Below are 19,654 nucleotides of genomic sequence, written 5' to 3'. Positions count from 1 at the left end.
AATATAGTATGGATGCGGGTGCGGTAGATACTTCAACTTCAGCTTGGTACACAACTCCTTACTTGCGGCAGCTCCCGCCATCAATAATGACCTTGCAAGCCTTGTCAGGACCAACTAAAGCCTTTGTTTGGAACAAATTGCAGCGCGGAGTAGATGCACTAGGCAACACATTAAGAGCACGCTGAGACACAACTATAGTGCAAGCTTCAGACGGATAAGCATCTACACCATCACTGTCATAATCATCATCTTCTGGAGCATTTGGATCAACATCATCTCCAGTCTCATACTCATTGTCCTCATTAATAATCATGACCTTGCGGTTAGGACAATCCTTCCTAAAGTGACCCTTGCCACCACATGTATGGCAATTCATATCGCGGTTACACGCAGTAGACATGCTAGAACCACTTGTGCTTGCAGCAGATTCGGACTTCTTTGTGTTGGACACATTGGAGACCGGTTTGCTAGGCGGAGTAGAGTAAGGTGTGGAGCGCGTAGATGGCGCCGGCGCCGTTGATGGAGGCGCCCGAGGCGTGAAGTGCCCAGCTCCCGTAGTACGGCCTTTAACCTTAGCTTCGTCAGCCAACTGTGATTCATCTTCTCTTGCATGATGTAGCAACTCATTCATAGTGGTGTAACTGTAATGACGGACAATGCCTTTGATATCATACTTCAAACCATTGAGAAAACGATTGTCATCTCAAGGGATTCTTTGACACGACCACGCTACATTAGCATCTCCATCTCCATGTAATATTCATCAACAGTCTTCACACCTTGTCTCAATAGGGTCAACTTATCAAATATATTGCGCAAGTAATTTGTGGGCACAAAACGCTCGTTCATTGCCGCCTTCATAGCACTCCATGTGATAATAGGCGGTTCACCATCTTCTTCGCGAGCACTAACAAATCGATCCCACCAACGCAATGCATAACCATCCAATTCGGAAGAAGCAAGCTTGATCTTCCTATCTTCAGTGTAATTATGTAAGCGCCACAACTTCTCAATCTTCATCTCCCAAGTGAGGTATTCTTCAACATCAGCACCTCCTTCAAACTTGGGTATAGAGAACTTAGGCTTACCCAATCCATCTTCTTCCTCAAACCCACGACCTGGACGTCGTTGTTCAGCCAAACCATGAGGGCGATTACCACGTGGTGCACCAGGATTAACATTAGGTGCGTCATCTTGAAGCTCAGGATCTTCTTCATCTTCTTCTTGTTGTTGTTCGGTCAAATTCTCAACAGCTAGTCGCAAATCGAGAAGACTGCGCTGTATATCCGTCATTTGATCTTGCATTGTGGTGACGGTTGCATTAGTAGCATCCAGCTTTTGGGAGATCCCTTGGACCGTTCCCCTAAGCTCATCATCCTGAGCGCGGAATTCACATCGCATCACATTACGACGAGCCTCATGATACGCGTACAGCACGCGTCCGTTGGGAACCCCAAGAGGAAGGTGTGATGCGTACAGCGGCAAGTTTTCCCTCAGTAAGAAACCAAGGTTTATCGAACCAGTAGGAGCCAAGAAGCACGTTGAAGGTTGATGGCGGCGGAGTGTAGTGCGGCGCAACACCAGGGATTCCGGCGCCAACGTGGAACCTGCACAACACAACCAAATTACTTTGCCCCAACGTGACAGTGAGGTTGTCAATCTCACTGGCTTGCTGTAACAAAGGATTAGATGTATAGTGTGGATGATGATTGTTTGCAGAAAACAGTAGAACAAGTATTGCAGTAGATTGTATTCGATTAAAAGAATGGACCGGGGTCCACAGTTCACTAGAGGCGTCTCTCCCATAAGAATAAGCATGTTGGGTGAACAAATTACAGTTGGGCAATTGACAAATAAAGAGGGCATGACCATGCACATACATGTTATGATGAGTATTGTGAGATTTAATTGGGCATTACGACAAAGTACATAGACCGCTATCCAGCATGCATCTATGCCTAAAAAGTCCACCTTCAGGTTATCATCCGAACCCCTTCCAGTATTAAGTTGCAAACAACAGACAATTGCATTAAGTATGGTGCGTAATGTAATCAACAACTACATCCTTAGACATAGCATTGATGTTTTATCCCTAGTGGCAACAGCACATCCACAACCTTAGAGGTTTCTGTCACTCCCCCAGATTTAATGGAGACATGAACCCACTATCGAGCATAAATACTCCCTCTTGGAGTTACAAGTATCAACTTGGCCAGAGCCTCTACTAGCAACGGAGAGCATGCAAGATCATAAACAACACATAGATGATATTGATAATCAACATAACATAGCATTCACTTATTCATCGGATCCCAACAAACACAACATGTTGCATTACAGATAGATGATCTTGATCATGTTAGGCAGCTCACAAGATCTAACAATGAAGCACAATTAGGAGAAGACGACCATCTAGCTACTGCTATGGACCCATAGTCCAGGGGTGAACTACTCACTCATCACTCCGGAGGCGACCATGGCGGTGAAGAGTCCTCCGGGAGATGATTCCCCTCTCCGGCAGGGTGCCGGAGGCGATCTCCTGAATCCCCCGAGATGGGATTGGCGGCGGCGGCGTCTCTGGAAGGTTTTCCGTATCGTGGCTCTATGTACTGGGGGTTTCGCGACGAAGGCTTTAAGTAGGCGGAAGGGCAGGTCAAGAGGCGTCACGGGGGCCCCACACAGCAGGGCCGCGCGGGCCCCCTATAGGCCGCGCCGCCCTACTGTGGCGGCGCCCCGTGGCCCCACTTCGTGACTCCTTCGGTCTTCTGGAAGCTTCGTGCAAAAATAGGCCCCTGGGCGTTGATTTCGTCCAATTCCGAGAATATTTCCTTACTAGGATTTCTGAAACCAAAAACAACGAAAAAACGACAAGAATCGGCTCTTCGGCATCTCGTTAATAGGTTAGTGCCGGAAAATGCATAAATATGACATAAAGTATGCATAAAACATGTAGGTATCATCAATAAAGTGGCATGAAACATAATAAATTATCGATACGTTGGAGACGTATCAGCATCCCCAAGCTTAGTTCCTGCTCGTCCCGAGTAGGTAAACGATAACAGAGATAATTTCTGGAGTGACATGCCATCATAATCTTGATCATACTATTGTAAGCACATGTAATGAATGCAGCGATCCAAGACAATGGTAAATGACATGAGTAAACAAATGAATCATATAGCAAAGACTTTCATGAATAGTACTTTCAAGACAAGCATCAATAAGTCTTGCATAAGAGTTAACTCATAAAGCAATAATTCAAAGTAAAGGCATTGAAGCAACACAAAGGAAGATTAAGTTTCAGCGGTTGCTTTCAACTTGTAACATGTATATCTCATGGATAGTTGTCAATGCAAAGTAATATAACAAGTGCAATATGCAAGTATGTAGGAATCAATGCACAGTTCACACAAGTGTTTGCTTCTTGAGATGGAGAGAAATAGGTGAACTGACTCAACATATAAGTAAAAGAATGGCCCTTCGCAGAGGGAAACATCGATTGCTATATTTGTGCTAGAGCTTTGGTTTTTGAAAACATATAGAGAGCATAAAAGTAAAATTTTGAGAGGTGTTTGTTGTTGTCAACGAATGGTAGTGGGCACTCTAACCCCCTTGCCAGACAAACCTTCAAAGAGCGGCTCCCATTTTATTTTTATTTTTGGGTGGCACTCCTTCCAACCTTTCTTTCACAAACCATGGCTAACCGAATCCTCGGGTGCCTGCCAACAATCTCATACTATGAAGGAGTGCCTTTTTACTTTAGTTTTATTATGATGACACTCCTCCCCACCTTTGCTTTCTCAAGCCATGGCTAACCGAATCCTTTGGGTGCCGTCCAACAATCACATACCATAGAGGAGTGTCTATTTTTGTAACATTATGATGGTTAATTAACTTGGGACTGAGAATCCCATTGCCAGCTCTTTTTGCAAAATTATTGGATAAGCGGATGAAGCCACTAGTCCATTGGTGAAAGTTGCCCAACAAGATTGAAAGATAAACACCACATACTTCCTCATGAGCTATAAAACATTGACACAAATCAGAGGTAATAAATTTTGAATTGTTTAAAGGTAGCACTCAAGCAATTTACTTTGGAATGGCGGAGAAATACCATGTAGTAGGTAGGTATGGTGGACACAAATGGCATAGTGGTTGGCTCAAGGATTTTGGATGCATGAGAAGTATTCCCTCTCGATACAAGGCTTAGGCTAGCAAGGCTATTTGAAACAAACACAAGTATGAAGCGGTGCAGCAAAACTCACATAAAAGACATATTGTAAATATTATAAGACTCTACACCGTCTTCCTTGTTGTTCAAACTCTTACTAGAAATTATCTAGACCTTAGAGAGACCAATTATGCAAACCAAATTTTAGCAAGCTCTATGTATTTCTTCATTAATAGGTGCAAAGTATATGATGCAAGAGCTTAAACATGAGCACAACAATTGCCAAGTATCAAATTATCCAAGACATTTTACCAATTACTAAATGTAGCATTTCCCGTTTCCAACCATATAACAATTTAACGAAGAAGATTCAACCTTCGCCATGAACATTATGAGTAAAGCCTAAGGACATATTTGTCCATATGCAACAGCGGAGCGTGTCTCACTCCCACACAATGAATGCTAGGATCCATTTTATTCAAACAAAACAAAAACAAAAACAAACCAACGCTCCAAGCAAAGTACATAAGATGTGATGGAATAAAAATATAGTTTCACTAGAGGAACCTGATAATGTTGTCGATGAAGAAGGGGATGCCTTGGGCATCCCCAAGCTTAGACGCTTGAGTCTTCTTGAAATATGCAGGGGTGAACCACCGGGGCATCCCCAAGCTTAGAGCTTTCACTCTCCTTGATCATATTGTATCATCTCCCTCTCTTGATCCTTGAAAACTTCCTCCACACCAAACTCAAAACAACTCATTAGAGGGTTAGTGCATAATCAAAATTCACATGTTCAGAGGTGACATAATCATTCTTAACACTTCTGGACATTGCACAAAGCTACTGAAAGTTAATGTAATCGAAAAATCCATCAAGCATAGCAAAACAGGCAATGCGAAATAAAAGGCAGAATCTGTCAAAACAGAACAGTCCGTAAAGACGAATTTTATTGAGGCACCAGACTTGCTCAAATGAAAATGCTCAAATTGAATGAAAGTTGCGTACATATCTGAGGATCACTCACGTAAATTGGCATAATTCTCTGAGTTACCTACAGAGAATTAGGCCCAGATTCGTGACAGCAAAGAAATTATTTCTACGCAGTAATCCAAATCTAGTATGAACCTTACTATCAAAGACTTTACTTGGCACAACAATGCAACAAAACTAAGATAAGGAGAGGTTGCTACAGTAGTAACAACTTCCAAGACTCAAATATAAAACAAAAGTGCAGTAGTAAAATCATGGGTTGTCTCCCATAAGCGCTTTTCTTTAACGCCTTTCAGCTAGGCGCAGAAAGTGTGTATCAAGTATTATCAAGAGACGAAGCATCAACATCATAATTTGTTCTAATGATAGAATCAAAAGGTAACTTCATTCTCTTTCTAGGGAAGTGTTCCATACCTTTCTTGAGAGTAAATTGATATTTAATATTACCTTCCTTCATATCAATGATAGCACCAACAGTTCGAAGAAAAGGTCTTCCCAATATAATGGGGCAAGATGCATTACATTCAATATCCAAGACAACAAAATCAACGGGAACAAGGTTATTGTTAACGGTAATGCGAACATTATCAACTCTCCCCAAAGGTTTCTTTGTAGAATTATCAGCAAGATTAACATCCAAATAACAATTTTGCAATGGTGGCAAGTCAAGCATATTATAGATCTTTCTAGGCATAACGGAAATACTTGCACCAAGATCACATAAAGCATTACAATCAAAGTCATTGACCTTCATATTAATGATGGGCTCCCAACCATCCTCTAACTTCCTAGGAATAGAAGTTTCAAGTTTTAATATCTCTTCTCTAGCTTTTATGAGAGCATTTGTAATATGTTTCGTGAAAGCCAAATTTATAGCACTAGCACTAGGACTCTTAGCAAGTTTTTGTAAGAACTTTATAACTTCAGAGATGTGGCAATCATCAAAATCCAAACCATTATAATCTAAAGCAATGGGGTAATTGTCCCCAAGGTTGGAATTTTTTTTAGCAGTTTTATCACAGGCAGTTTCAGCAGTTTTAGTAGTTTCAGGCAGTTTTTCACGCTTTGCATTAGAAGTGGAAACATTGCCAACACCAATTATTTTACCATTAATAGTAGGAGGTGCAGCAACATGTGGAGCATTAGCATTAGTAGTGGTGGTAATAGTCCAAACTTTAGCTATATTATCTTCTTTAGCATTTTCTTCTTTTTCCCAACTAGCACGCAATTCGGCCATCAATCTTATATTCTCATTAATTCTAACTTGGATGGCATTTGCTATAGTAACAATCTTATTATTATTATTTTCATTAGGCATAACTTTCGATTTCAAAAGATCAACATCAGCAGCAAGACTATCGACTTTAGAAGCAAGTATATCGATTTTCCCAAGCTTTTCTTCAACAGATTTGTTAAAAGCAGTTTGTGTACTAATAAATTCTTTAAGCATGGCTTCAAGTCCAGGGGGTGTGTTCCTATTATTGTTGTAAGAATTCTCATAAGAATTACCATAGCCGTTGCCATTATTATAAGGATATGGCCTATAGTTGTTACTAGAATTGTTCCGGTAAGCATTGTTGTTGAAATTATTATTTTTAATGAAGTTTACATCAACATGTTCTTCTTGGGCAACCAATGAAGCTAACGGAACATTATTAGGATCAATATTTGTCCTACCATTCACAAGCATAGACATAATAGCATCAATCTTATCACTCAAGGAAGAGGTTTCTTCGACCGAATTTACCTTCTTACCTTGTGGAGCTCTTTCTGTGTGCCATTCAGAGTAATTAATCATCATATTATCAAGAAGCTTTGTTGCGTCGCCTAGAGTGATGGACATAAAGGTACCTCCAGCAGCTGAATCCAATAGGTTCCGCGAAGAAAAATTCAGTCCTGCATAAAAGGTTTAGATGATCATCCAAGTAGTCAGTCCATGGGTTGGGCAATTTTTAACCAAAGATCTCATTCTTTCCCATGCTTGTGCAACATGCTCATTATCCAATTGTTTAAAATTCATTATGCTACTTCTCAAAGATATAATTTTAGCAGGAGGATAATATCTACCAATAAAAGCATCCTTGCATTTAGTCCATGAATCAATACTATTCTTAGGCAGAGATAGCAACCAATCTTTAGCTCTTCCTCTTAATGAGAAAGGAAACAATTTTAATTTTATAATGTCACCATCTACATCCTTATACTTTTGCATTTCACATAATTCAACAAAATTATTGAGATGGGCAGCAGCATCATCAGAACTAACACCAGAAAATTGCTCTCTCATAACAAGATTCAAGAAAGGTGTTTAATTTCAAAGAATTCTGCTGTAGTAGCAGGTGGAGCAATAGGTGTGCATAAGAAATCATTATTATTTGTGGTTGTGAAGTCACACAACTTAGTATTTTCAGGAGTACCCATTTTAGCAACAGTAAATAAAGCAAACTAGATAAAGTAAATGCAAGTAACTAATTTTTTTGTGTTTTTGATATAGTAAACAAGATAGCAAATAAAGTAAAACTAGCAACTAATTTTTTTGTGTTTTGTTTTAGTGCAGCAAACAAAGTAGTAAATAAAATAAAGCAAGACAAAAACAAAGTAAAGAGATTGGAGGTGGAGACTCCCCTTGCAGCGTGTCTTGATCTCACTGCAACGGCGCCAGAAAAAGAGCTTGATACGCGTACAGCACGCGTCCGTTGGGAACCCCAAGAGGAAGGTGTGATGCATACAGCGGCAAGTTTTCCCTCAGTAAGAAACCAAGGTTTATCGAACCAGTAGGAGCCAAGAAGCACGTGGAAGGTTGATGGCGGCGGAGTGTAGTGCGGCGCAACACCAGGGATTCCGGCGCCAACGTGGAACCTGCACAACACAACCAAATTACTTTGCCCTAACGTGACAGTGAGGTTGTCAATCTCACCGGCTTGCTGTAACAAAGGATTAGATGTATAGTGTGGATGATGATTGTTTGCATAAAACAGTAGAACAAGTATTGCAGTAGATTGTATTCGATTAAAAGAATGGACCGGGGTCCACAGTTCACTAGAGGCGTCTCTCCCATAAGAATAAGCATGTTGGGTGAACAAATTACAGTTGGGCAATTGACAAATAAAGAGGGCATGACCATGCACATACATGTTATGATGAGTATTGTGAGATTTAATTGGGCATTACGACAAAGTACATAGACCGCTATCCAGCATGCATCTATACCTAAAAAGTCCACCTTCAGGTTATCATCCGAACCCCTTCTAGTATTAAGTTGCAAACAACAGACAATTGCATTAAGTATGGTGCGTAATGTAATCAACAACTACATCCTTAGACATAGCATTGATGTTTTATCCCTAGTGGCAACAGCACATCCACAACCTTAGAGGTTTCTGTCACTCCCCCAGATTTAATGGAGACATGAACCCACTATCGAGTATAAATACTCCCTCTTGGAGTTACAAGTATCAACTTGGCCAGAGCCTCTAATAGCAACGGAGAGCATGCAAGATCATAAACAACACATAGATGATATTGATAATCAACATAACATAGCATTCACTTATTCATCGGATCCCAACAAACACAACATGTAGCATTACAGATAGATGATCTTGATCATGTTAGGCAGCTCACAAGATCCAACAATGAAGCACAATTAGGAGAAGACGACCATCTAGCTACTGCTATGGACCCATAGTCCAGGGGTGAACTACTCACTCATCACTCCGGAGGCGACCATGGTGGTGAAGAGTCCTCCGGGAGATGATTCCCCTCTCCGGCAGGGTGCCGGAGGCGACCTCCTGAATCCCCCGAGATGGGATTGGCGGCGGCGGCGTCTCTGGAAGGTTTTCCGTATCGTGGCTCTGTACTGGGGGTTTCGCGACGAAGGCTTTAAGTAGGCGGAAGGGCAGGTCAAGAGGCGTCACGGGGGCCCCACACAGCAGGGCCGCGCGGGCCCCCTGTAGGCCGCGCCGCCCTACTGTGGCGGCGCCCCGTGGCCCCACTTCGTGACTCCTTCGGTCTTCTGGAAGCTTCGTGCAAAAATAGGCCCCTGGGCGTTGATTTCGTCCAATTCCGAGAATATTTCCTTACTAGGATTTCTGAAACCAAAAACAGCAGAAAACAGCAACTGGCTCTTCGGCATCTCGTTAATAGGTTAGTGCCGGAAAATGCATAAATTTGACATAAAGTATGCATAAAACATGTAGGTATCATCAATAAAGTGGCATGGAACATAAGAAATTATCGATACGTTGGAGACGTATCACCTCATACTCCCTTCATGTCATCAAATCCGCAGAGTTCTTGTTCTCCTGGTTAACAATTTTCTCATCAGTAGCAGACATGGTTAGTAGATTAGTGCACTAAAGCAAAAATATATGGTGGTACTCTCACAACTCACTCAAAACTGATAAGAAAAGGAAATCTTACCGCTCCAAAGTGAATTAGTATTGCTTACCACTTGTAGTGACAACTAGTGCACGGATGTAGCGAAGCGAATATCAAGGGTATAAGAACAAATCACACGGCAAAGCAGGATATATGTGGGGCTGTAGGTGGGCTACCTATTTGCACCAATAACAAGCTCTAGCGCTGACCGTAGACAACCAATGATACTCACACAAGACGATAATTGTGGCAATGCAACTATATGTAGGAAAGGTTGCAATGCACTAGAGAGACGCTAGCAAAGCTCAACGAGACAGACACAAGATTTCTCAACTACGGGTGCAGTAAAGTAAACTTAGGCCTTCACTTGATTCTTCTAGCACTTCACTTTTTCTTTTTGGATTTTTCTTTTTGTATAACACGCATCAATGTAGCTCTTTTTGCTTATTTTCAACTTTCTGTTTTTTTTGTACGACTCAACTCCTTGATAACACGGCCAACAGATAATGCAAAGCACCAAAACCCTAATGAGCAGCCTGCCGAGCAGTAAAACTAGTCTCTTCTGGGGAAGTTCCTAGTCAGTTATATCGAAAGGTTGTGGCTATGGTTTGGACAAACACACTGAATGCTATATGGACTCGGAGTAACAAAAACTGAAACTAGATGATAGTAGAGACACAAACCCTAACAACTAGATGGAAGAAAAAGATACGCAAAAACAACTACGAAAAGCAACTAAAACTTGAAATTAGTGCAATCTAAAGCTATGGCAAACCCTAACCCTAACTTTTTATGGCTTTTTCTGGATAGGTAACACTCACAACTCAACTATGGGGTGGATTGTGGATGGCTTACCGAGAAAACGCTGAAATCTGGTACCAAGATGATAAGGGGTGGCCCGATCTTCTCAGTAAGCAACGGTGGTGATGATGATCACATGATGAACACAGCGGAGAATCACAAATGATGAAATGGATGATAACTTGTATGACGCAACGAGATCTCTCGATTGGTCCCTGTCGCAAATGCAACAGCTCTCAACCCTGCAAGATATTCGCAACTCCACACACTTGCGCACATAGCCGCCGACCACGAAGCGGTAAGTTGCAACCTTCTAATTCCCAATGGAACAACAGATTACACAAGACTTTCAGATCTACACCAATATCAAGCAATATAGTGTAGGGAATTCAATAGTTTTGCAGAGCAAACAACTAAGAACTAGGGTTTATCTTAAACGTGGTCTAAAGTAACTTTGGGGGCGTCCTGGGCACTTATATAGGCGTCCGGGACGACCTCATGTCTAAAAAGTACGAAAATAACCGACCCAGAATAGATCTGGTCGAGACAGACTCGGACACGGCCGGTCTGGGGGCCGGTTGAGCGGGCCTGGGACCGGGCTGGCCGGTTCAAACTGGGCCAGGGACCGGGTGCTGACCGGGCTTGGGAATTGTCGCGCAGTAACCCTCCCGGTTGGCATCAGCTGGTCGTCCGGTTGGCGCCGGGGCGGATCCGGCGTGCCGCCCGATCGGACCGGGCCAGGGACCGGGTGCGTCAGCGTGGCGGTCGATCTGACCGGATGCTGGGCCGGCCTGGACTTTGGCTTCTCCTCTCGTGCATGCCTCCCGCTCCTCCCTCGCGCGTCAATGGAATATCTTCATGTCCAGCTCCATGCTCAGCTTCACGTCCATCTTCACGTCCAGCTGCTACTCTCCTCCTCGTGTGATGCTTGTCTCCTCTTCATACCTGATTATACATAAATAACAGGACTTAGGCAGTATAAAATTCTCATCAATCACAGTATCGTTTAGGAACAAGTTTACCTGTTGTTTAAGTAGCTTCGCACGAGCCCTTGTAATAGGTCCAATCCGAACTTCATTGGACTTGAGCTTCACAGCAGCTTCATCTTCATTTGGTATTGACGGAGGTAGTAGTGTGGTAGGATGTCCTCATCAATAACACACACAGAGAATGGACCACTTCACCATAATGCACCAAAATTTTGTACATAGGCGTATCTTCGAATGACAAACAACATCGAAAATTAAATTTTCAACATTATTTTACAAAAAATGATTTTCCAATTTTCTAGTAACAAAATTGGGGTTTTTATGCAACCACCACAAATAAGATGCAAAACAGAACCAACGGACTTTTCGCATAAAGTATATCATGTGGGATGGCCTGGATATGGTGTATTTTCTCGCTTTGTAACTACTTTTTCTCATTTTTATGAGTTTCAGGTGATTTTCTGAAACTAGCTCAAATTTAAACTACAAGTGTGCTCTAGTTTGGTCTCAAAATTTGGGAAAAAAAATTAAGGTACCCAAGTAGGGTGCTATAATGTATCCACAAAGAAAGTTGAAAGATTCGGCCACTTGGTATGAATAGCCATGCCGCCAATTTTGACCACATTTAAAAAATCAAAGAAAACAAAGAAACATCAAAAAAATCTAAAACTTGCGCAAAGAGTCCTTATATGTGTTCTACTACCCAGGAAAATATAAAACGAAGTTATGATAGTGTTTTAACTAGTCTTATCATGTATGATTTATCTTGGCTTTCAACCTAAATGACCAAGGGATGCTCACATCCATGGACCCCTCCGTTGGCAGCACAGGTTTCGCAACGACGTTGCAGTTCTGAGGATGCCGCCGCCCAAATGAACCCGAGGACGACGGTGACAGCTCCAACGACGACGGCCGTGAGTACCCCGCCTTTTACCGCCGCATCAAGCTTTAAATTTATGTTTTTTATTTGTTTTTATTTATGTTTGGTTTTTAATTTGTAAAAAAACTATGTAGTGTTTGATCGAATCATGTAGAGTTTGATTCTATTCATGCCCTAATTTAAAGTTTTGAATTGATTATAGGGGTTGCGGCTGGGAAGATCGCCCCTCCCACTATACAAAATCTGCCAATGACACCCCCCATACGACCGGCAAATCGGCTTTGCCAGACGCAGTATGGAAGGGCACGAGTGGAGTTGCTCTTAGATCCCTTTAGCTTCTAGATCTTACAATTCACTGATTTTTAAAATACAATCTACCCCTAGACTTTTTCCTGCAGTTTTTCTTCCTTTATCTTATTATGGGCCATAGTTGCACAATATGATTTTTGTGAAGACACTCTGTAATTTTGATTCATAGTTTCTCTTTCTAGAAATACCACATGGGTAGCAAAAATGAATCTAACAAGTTTCTATACACTTTCATATGTCCTTGATTTTGTACAAATATAAGCATATATTCACATTATTTTTTCCCTCTCATTCACACATGGTGTTTGATGAATATTTGACCATACCTTTTATCCAAATGGCAAGCGTGTAAATTTTCTATAATTTTCTGCTTTATTTTCTCTTACATATAACATTCGTGTTGGGATTATTTAGTAGAACTTAATATTAGCGGGGGGTTTCTAACTCTTAGCCCTTCCAGGCTTTCTTATGTTTATATCAATATCTAAAAAGTGCAACTTTAGCTACTCTAAAGGTTTGCATGCAACAACTTCAAAAAAACATCTTATAGCTCGAGAGCGAGTGCTTATATCGGGTTGACCATGTAGGACGTGGTGGAGCAACGAAAAGTCGGAGCGACGACTTGAAGAGTTGAAGAACTGGTGACTCTTGACGTTGGTCGTCAGCATAGCGGGCGCCACTTCTTGCACAATCTTCTTCACAATTGTGGATGCGTCCTGGAAATGTTCCTCCCATAGCAGGTGCGACTTCTTCTTTTTGATAGTGGGCGAGATTACCTACTTTGGTGAGCGGGTCACCGTTGGCTGTGTTTCGGGTGGGCTTGGTCTTGTCTGTATCGATTTTCACCCGGTTTCTCCTCTAATTAACTAAGCATTTTTTTCGTATCGTTCCAAAATAGACTATGTTATATATAAAACCAGTCAACTAGGAAATACATGAGTCATATATAAGTTATAATAGAAAAAATATTATGCTCCTGTTGTAGTTGGAAAACTAGCTCTTTTTTTCCCTTTTTATCCGGATCTCATAGAAAATGGATGATAGAAATACCCACCCACCCATACATGTAAGTACGAAGTACAAAAATATTTCTAAAAATAATTATATGAGTGTGGAAATAAACAAGGTGTAGACGTACAAGAGGAGAGGGACGGGGCAGCAGCATACGCAGCAGCGGCATGCCACTTTTCCAAGAATCTTTCCATCCTGGTGAAAAGGAGGACTATAGCTCAACACATGCATGGAAGGACCAAGGATTGGACGTGGATAGACGACAGGTCGGGCACACACCGCAACTGTAACCTGTAACTTCTCTCTACAGTCCCACTATGTGACGCCTGCTGCCGCTGGCAGACGAAACAAGTCACCACTCTGACTGCATGCTCGACCGGTCAGTCAGAGAGAGAGTTCGCCCAGGAAAAACGCCCCCACGTCCACGTGTACAAGAAATCAAAGACCAAGAAAAAAAAACACCAGGACATCTGCATTCACATATATACATGTCTTGTGGTACTACGTACGGATCCATTTCGTCAATTCTATCCTCGGCAGCGGCGTACCTGAGATTGAGATTGAGATTGAGATTGCGTCGCAACAGCTGCAGCGGCTAGCAATAGCTAGCAACGGCAACAGCAACGCAGCTAGCTCAGCTTCCTCTTTACTCATGATTTGACATGGGAACAAAGCCATCCCACCAGCCAGCCACACACACTCATCATCATTCACCTTCCTCTCCCTCTTCCTCCTTTCTTCCTCGTCTCCTCCGTCCGTCCGTCCGACCCCCAGTATCTCCTTTTCAGGAGGGATCGTCGCATCTCCTTCCTAGGGTTTCTTTACCTCGTCATCTCTTTTCTTCTTGATTTTGCCAATTCCGAGTAGGATACATGGATGGGTTCCCTAATCTTGGAGGAGGAGGGAGCAGCAGTAGTAGTGCTTCCATGGCCTCCTTCTTGCAGCTCCCTTTGCCCGTCGCGTCGTCGTCGTCGCCGGAGCTGGCCGGCGAGCACCACAGTTCGCGGCTAGCGTTGCAGCAGCTGCTAGCCACCCCGCCGCCGTCAACCCCGCAGCGCGGCCACCACCACAGGGAGATCTCGCCGGCCGAAGCCGCCACCGTCAAGGCCAAGATCATGGCGCACCCTCTGTACCCGCCGCTCCTCGCCTCTTACCTCGACTGCCAGAAGGTAACGCGGCCCAAACCGTAAAAAAGAAACAATTAATTTAGCTAGGTCACAGCAGAACATGGCGCTGAATGCGTGATGTGTTTTCTGTTAGGTCAGCGCCCCGCCGGAGGTGCTGGACAGGCTCTCGGCGATGGCGGCAAAGCTGGACGCGGTGCAAGCCCGGCGGCAGCACGAGCCGCCGCGTGCCGACCCGGAGCTCGATCAGTTCATGGTTCGTCGTCGATCGTACATGCCATGTGATGCTTGCCGTGTGCTGATTTTGTCTGTCGCGTGCAGGAGGCTTACTGCAACATGCTGGTGAAGTACCGGGAGGAGCTGGCGCGGCCGATCCAGGAGGCCACCGAGTTCTTCAAGAGCGTCGAGACGCAGCTCGATTCCATCACAGGTGCTAGTGCATGCTTCCTTCTTTCGAGATTCGGAGCTTGCCGCATTGGGAAATGTTTCTTCGGTTTGTGGCATGGAAGGGAGCAAGCTTTTTTGCCTCTTTGGATCCATGCTGTTTTGTTTTGTTTTTGCCACGGCCACTTTGTTGCTTTGTTTATTCCGGGGAGGGGATAAAGTTTAATTTGCATACATTAGACCACAAGTTCATTATAATAACCTTGATCTTAGCCGTAGTAGTAGTACACATCTGCAGTACATCAAATTAGTATACTGCAATTGATTAGCATGCACCACGAGCCCACAGTGAGCTGCTCCAGGTTTCAATCTCTGCCTCTCGTTTTATGCTAATTTTCAGAGGGTTAATTCTTGAAGTACATGACAATTGAATTGAACATGTGGCTTAGCCTCGGGCTACAAAGGCGAATGTGTCGACAATTTATCTGTCTTTACTTCCCATTTCTTGCTTGGCATCCTGCACTTATGTACTGAGGCTGGTAGTTTTTGTATCGTTACAATGAAATGGAGCATTGTAGAGCCGGGGACAGGCCCCTGATCATCAAAAAAATGTCTTCGTAGTATCAATTTCTGATCGATACGGTTTCCCCCTTTTGGCATTGTTTAATTAGCGAGCATAAGAATTACGGTACATCAAGGTAATTCCTTGTTGTTCAGAGCACACAGAGACATAGATTAAATTGGTAGATGATTAATGTTAACAACTGCTAATAACCGGCCGTGCTATTCGCTGGGCGTAGTGCTTAAATTCAGATGGGTGTTTTCAGCACCCACGTGTATGTGGCGGTGGATGAGCGGTGGCCCTGTAGCAGTTCTTGTTCTCCGCGAGTATTAGTGTGTTCACTCAATAAATCGCCGAACTGTATGAGATGGACGGGTACTGTTACTACACTGTGCACTCTGTCTCTTTGTCCAGTCTCAAAGCCTTCTTCTTAGAATGCTTTCCAGCCATGCACGGGTCCTGGGTGTTTGTATTGATGCCGGAGAATCTAGTGTATCAAAGTTTGATGTGGAGTCTAGCTGACTAGCTGTCGATATCTCCTTGGTGAAGATACATTTTGTTGCTAGACAAGAAGATATAAATTTTGTTTGTGCATTTATTTCCTGATTCCAAAATTTCGTCGTTGCTGGTTAAATAGAAACCAAACTCTTTTTTGTTGGGCATTTGGTTGATTAATGTCCTCGATGTAGAATACAAGTGGCCTCATCGCATCAGGTCAAAATGTTAATCATGTCATGCAATGCTTATTGATCCTTAAGATCATGCATGTGCCATATCATTTAGGATAGCTTGGGGGACTTTTATTAGTGGGCATCTGTTTTCCTCAGTTAGGAGCCTTAACCACAGAGCTTGTTTAATTCATATGAGTTTATGTCTTAAGATTTTTATTCCCACTCTCGTGACCCACTTTATGTTCACTTGATAATTGTTTACATTCTATGATTGCTTACATTTCCTTGGAGAATTGTTTACATTGTACGACCACTTAAATTCCATGCACATATCTTGGAGGAATTCCAACACAAGTTCTAAACCTATCCACGTAATTTTTGAAAATGCCAATGCATTTATGCATTTCTCTCTCTAAGCAGGTAACGACTCATCTAAAAGATCATTCAGCCTCTGAGGCAGTTCAAACATTTAGTTTGTGAAATGTTGTTAGTTTTGGTTAATGTAGTATTCAACATTTCACGTTCACGCACTTATTCTATTATACTGGCTTCCAAAGAAGAGCTTAATATCGGAGCATCAATTTGGCTCCGTTGACAATGAGATTTGAAATACGAAACACATATTTACGAGTTCCAATTTTTTTAAATTTTTTTGGTTGGAAACATATAGATGTGTTTTAAGTTTCTATAAAGTTTTGGTGAAGAATACACTAATTAGCAGGGTGCACAAAAAGATACATTTGTGGATTAAAAAGAAAATGTATAGAACCTAACCGAAAGATATGGAACTCATCTTAGTAACTCTTGTAATCCACACATTTGTCATTTATGTATAGAACCTAACCGAAGAGATAAGTTGATATAATTTTGCACATACATACTACACTCTACACATCATGTATACATTTTTTCCCGATATTTGGGGTTTCAAATAAATGTTTTTTATTTAGAAAAATGAAAGGGCTTCATGTAACCTGAGCTCCATTTCCACTTTTTGCCCTTGCTATTGGCTTTTCCTGACATGTTTCACAGTCACAGTTTTTCTCTGATAAAAGGAACATATATTAATATAAAGTCTATAGTCTCTGAATTGATATATCTCCTTTTGAAGCAAATTATTCCAAGCATTAACCTGTAGCTTAAATAGCTTGAGCTCCTAAAACTGTCAGAAAGAAAGTGGTAGCAAGAAGTATCTACATACATAAATTTGTTTACCCTTTTGCTAGTTCTAGCTCGACCAAGAATTAAGTTAGTTCTAGATTGACTTGTAGGACCATTAAATTTGCATCATGATTCGGGCACAGTAGGATTGCGCATCATCTTTCCCAATTGCACATGAAATTGGGTGAGTCATCTAACGAGAATTAAGTTCGTTTTAGGTTGACAGAGAACTAGCCGCATCCATTTATACAGATTAAATGTTTCTGAAATATACTGTTCTGTAAAGTGTGAAAGCGTGTTCTCTTAGTTTTCATGCAAGGAAACTGCACTGGATTTTATCATCTTGCTGACAAACTATGAATTCTTATTTTAGTGCTGACATGTTTCCATGTTTACTATCAACACAACAGCACATTAGTTTTGTTAAATCCATTACCCATGCATCTAGAATTAGCCCAACCTCCGGCACCTGCATATTATAGTTCTTCTCTACATAAGTGTGCATGCATTAGAAACTTGCTGCTGGCTCCTGCAGCCTTAGGTTGCAATAGATACAGATTTGAATTAACATGGTTGAATTGTGTGCATCAATTTGTTTTCATTCAGTAAATATTTTTGGTTCGCACGTTATGTGAATAACTCAGTGGCCACTGTTTATACTACTCTAGGACACATGCTTGAGTCGCCCTCTCCAGCTTGCAAACTTCATTTCAGTCTTTGTCAAAAAAAAAAAAAAAAAAAAAAAAAAAAAACCTTGAATGAGAACATTCTGCATGCTTTATCCGTAGCTATCGAAATGGATACTCCTTTTGAAATTAAACCAGGAGTATTTTCGTAAGTGGTCCAAGGACTGGGGCTTCTGAATGCTAATAGGAATATGGATGGGACCAACATTTTCTCTTGTCGTGTGCAGACAATAATTGCGAAGGTGCTGGGTCGTCCGAGGATGACCTGGACACGAGCTGCCCGGAGGAGATCGACCCCAGCGCGGAGGACAAGGAGCTGAAGCACCAGCTGCTGAGGAAGTACGGCGGCTACGTGGGCAGCCTCCGCCAGGAGTTCTGCAAGCGGAGGAAGAAAGGGAAGCTCCCCAAGGAGGCCCGGCAGAAGCTGCTGCACTGGTGGGATCTGCACTCCAAGTGGCCTTACCCGTCTGTACGTGCGTTTGCTACCACCATGTGTCTATCGCGATCTCCGTCGGCAAGCTCCGATATGTACGAGCTGATGTCGATTTATATGTGTGGTTGCAGGAGACGGAGAAGATCGCGCTTGCGGAGTCGACGGGGCTGGACCAGAAGCAGATCAACAACTGGTTCATCAACCAGAGGAAGCGGCACTGGAAGCCGGCGCCGGAGGACATGCCGTACTCGATGATGGACGGGACCGTGGGCTTCCACGCGGGCGCCAGCGCCGGTGCCAGCGCCGCCGCGGCGCTGTACATGGAGAGGGCGCCGTTCATGGTGGACGGCATGTACCGGCTCGGGTCGTGAAGCCACGGGTCAACCGGTCAAGGTGCAACGGGGACTACTGCCGGTGTCAATGTGTCATGGATGTGGTACGTAAGCTCCACGCATGACAACAGCATTCGGTAGGCAAGGCCGGTGGCTGCCATTATGGTTCTTCAGTAAATACACATATATAGCCCATCAGCTCGATCGTATCCAAGGTAGTAAAACGGAGATCGTTGCAGAACTGTTGAAACAACATTATTTTGCTAATTGGGTTGGGATGGCAGGTCAGATCAGATTATCAGATGTATCATATACGTACTGCGCTAAAACTATCTCTTACAGATGGCCTGATGGGACCCTAAGTTCCGTGCTCATCAATATGTGCCTACAGGGAAAGATCGAAGTGCTGAACAGTGGCCGCAAAACAGGCCCCTCACCGGAAAGCCGGGATCGCCTGCTTGTACGAGTCCCAACGACGGCGACATGCCGCCCCGGGAGCCGGAGGGAGGGGGTCTGTGAGCAGTGCGACGACGTTGCCGTCGGCGACACTGTGGCCCGTTGCCGCGCGCACAGTGGCAGCGGCAGTGACGAGCCGACGATGAGCTAACTGTGCAGCTCTGTAATGTGAGACGTGGCCTGCTCGCCCGCTGCTTGTCGAAGGCCTTGTTGGTACTCTCTCTACTGTTTTAGCCCACGGAAATCGCGCGCCATGTAGGTGTCCTGTGACAGTAACGTAGGAGCTGCCTGCAGCATTTGAACTAGTACGT

At 43.1% G+C, this 19,654-nt stretch overlaps 1 protein-coding gene across 2 annotated transcripts; it reads left to right on the top strand.

Annotated features, from left to right (window-relative positions):
• Window positions 1–14,095: 14,095 nt before the first annotated feature.
• LOC127292637 (homeobox protein rough sheath 1) lies at window positions 14,096–19,175 on the top strand. Of its 2 annotated transcripts, none has more exons than XM_051322083.2 (5): window positions 14,096–14,703; window positions 14,795–14,914; window positions 14,980–15,088; window positions 18,350–18,591; window positions 18,687–19,175. In XM_051322083.2, exons 1-5 carry the CDS (start codon window positions 14,407–14,409, stop codon window positions 18,924–18,926), a joined length of 1,008 nt encoding a protein of 335 aa, XP_051178043.1. In that variant the 5' UTR covers window positions 14,096–14,406; the 3' UTR covers window positions 18,927–19,175. The 2 variants fall into 2 exon arrangements, with proteins under 2 accessions (XP_051178043.1, XP_051178042.1); XM_051322082.2 differs by having other exon boundaries at window positions 18,350–18,595.
• The last annotated feature ends 479 nt before the right edge of the window (window positions 19,176–19,654 follow it).

The sequence above is a fragment of the Lolium perenne genome, chromosome 4, assembly GCF_019359855.2.
Source record: "Lolium perenne isolate Kyuss_39 chromosome 4, Kyuss_2.0, whole genome shotgun sequence".
Taxonomy (NCBI): Eukaryota; Viridiplantae; Streptophyta; class Magnoliopsida; order Poales; family Poaceae; genus Lolium; species Lolium perenne.
This window is presented reverse-complemented; position numbering and strand designations above follow the sequence as displayed.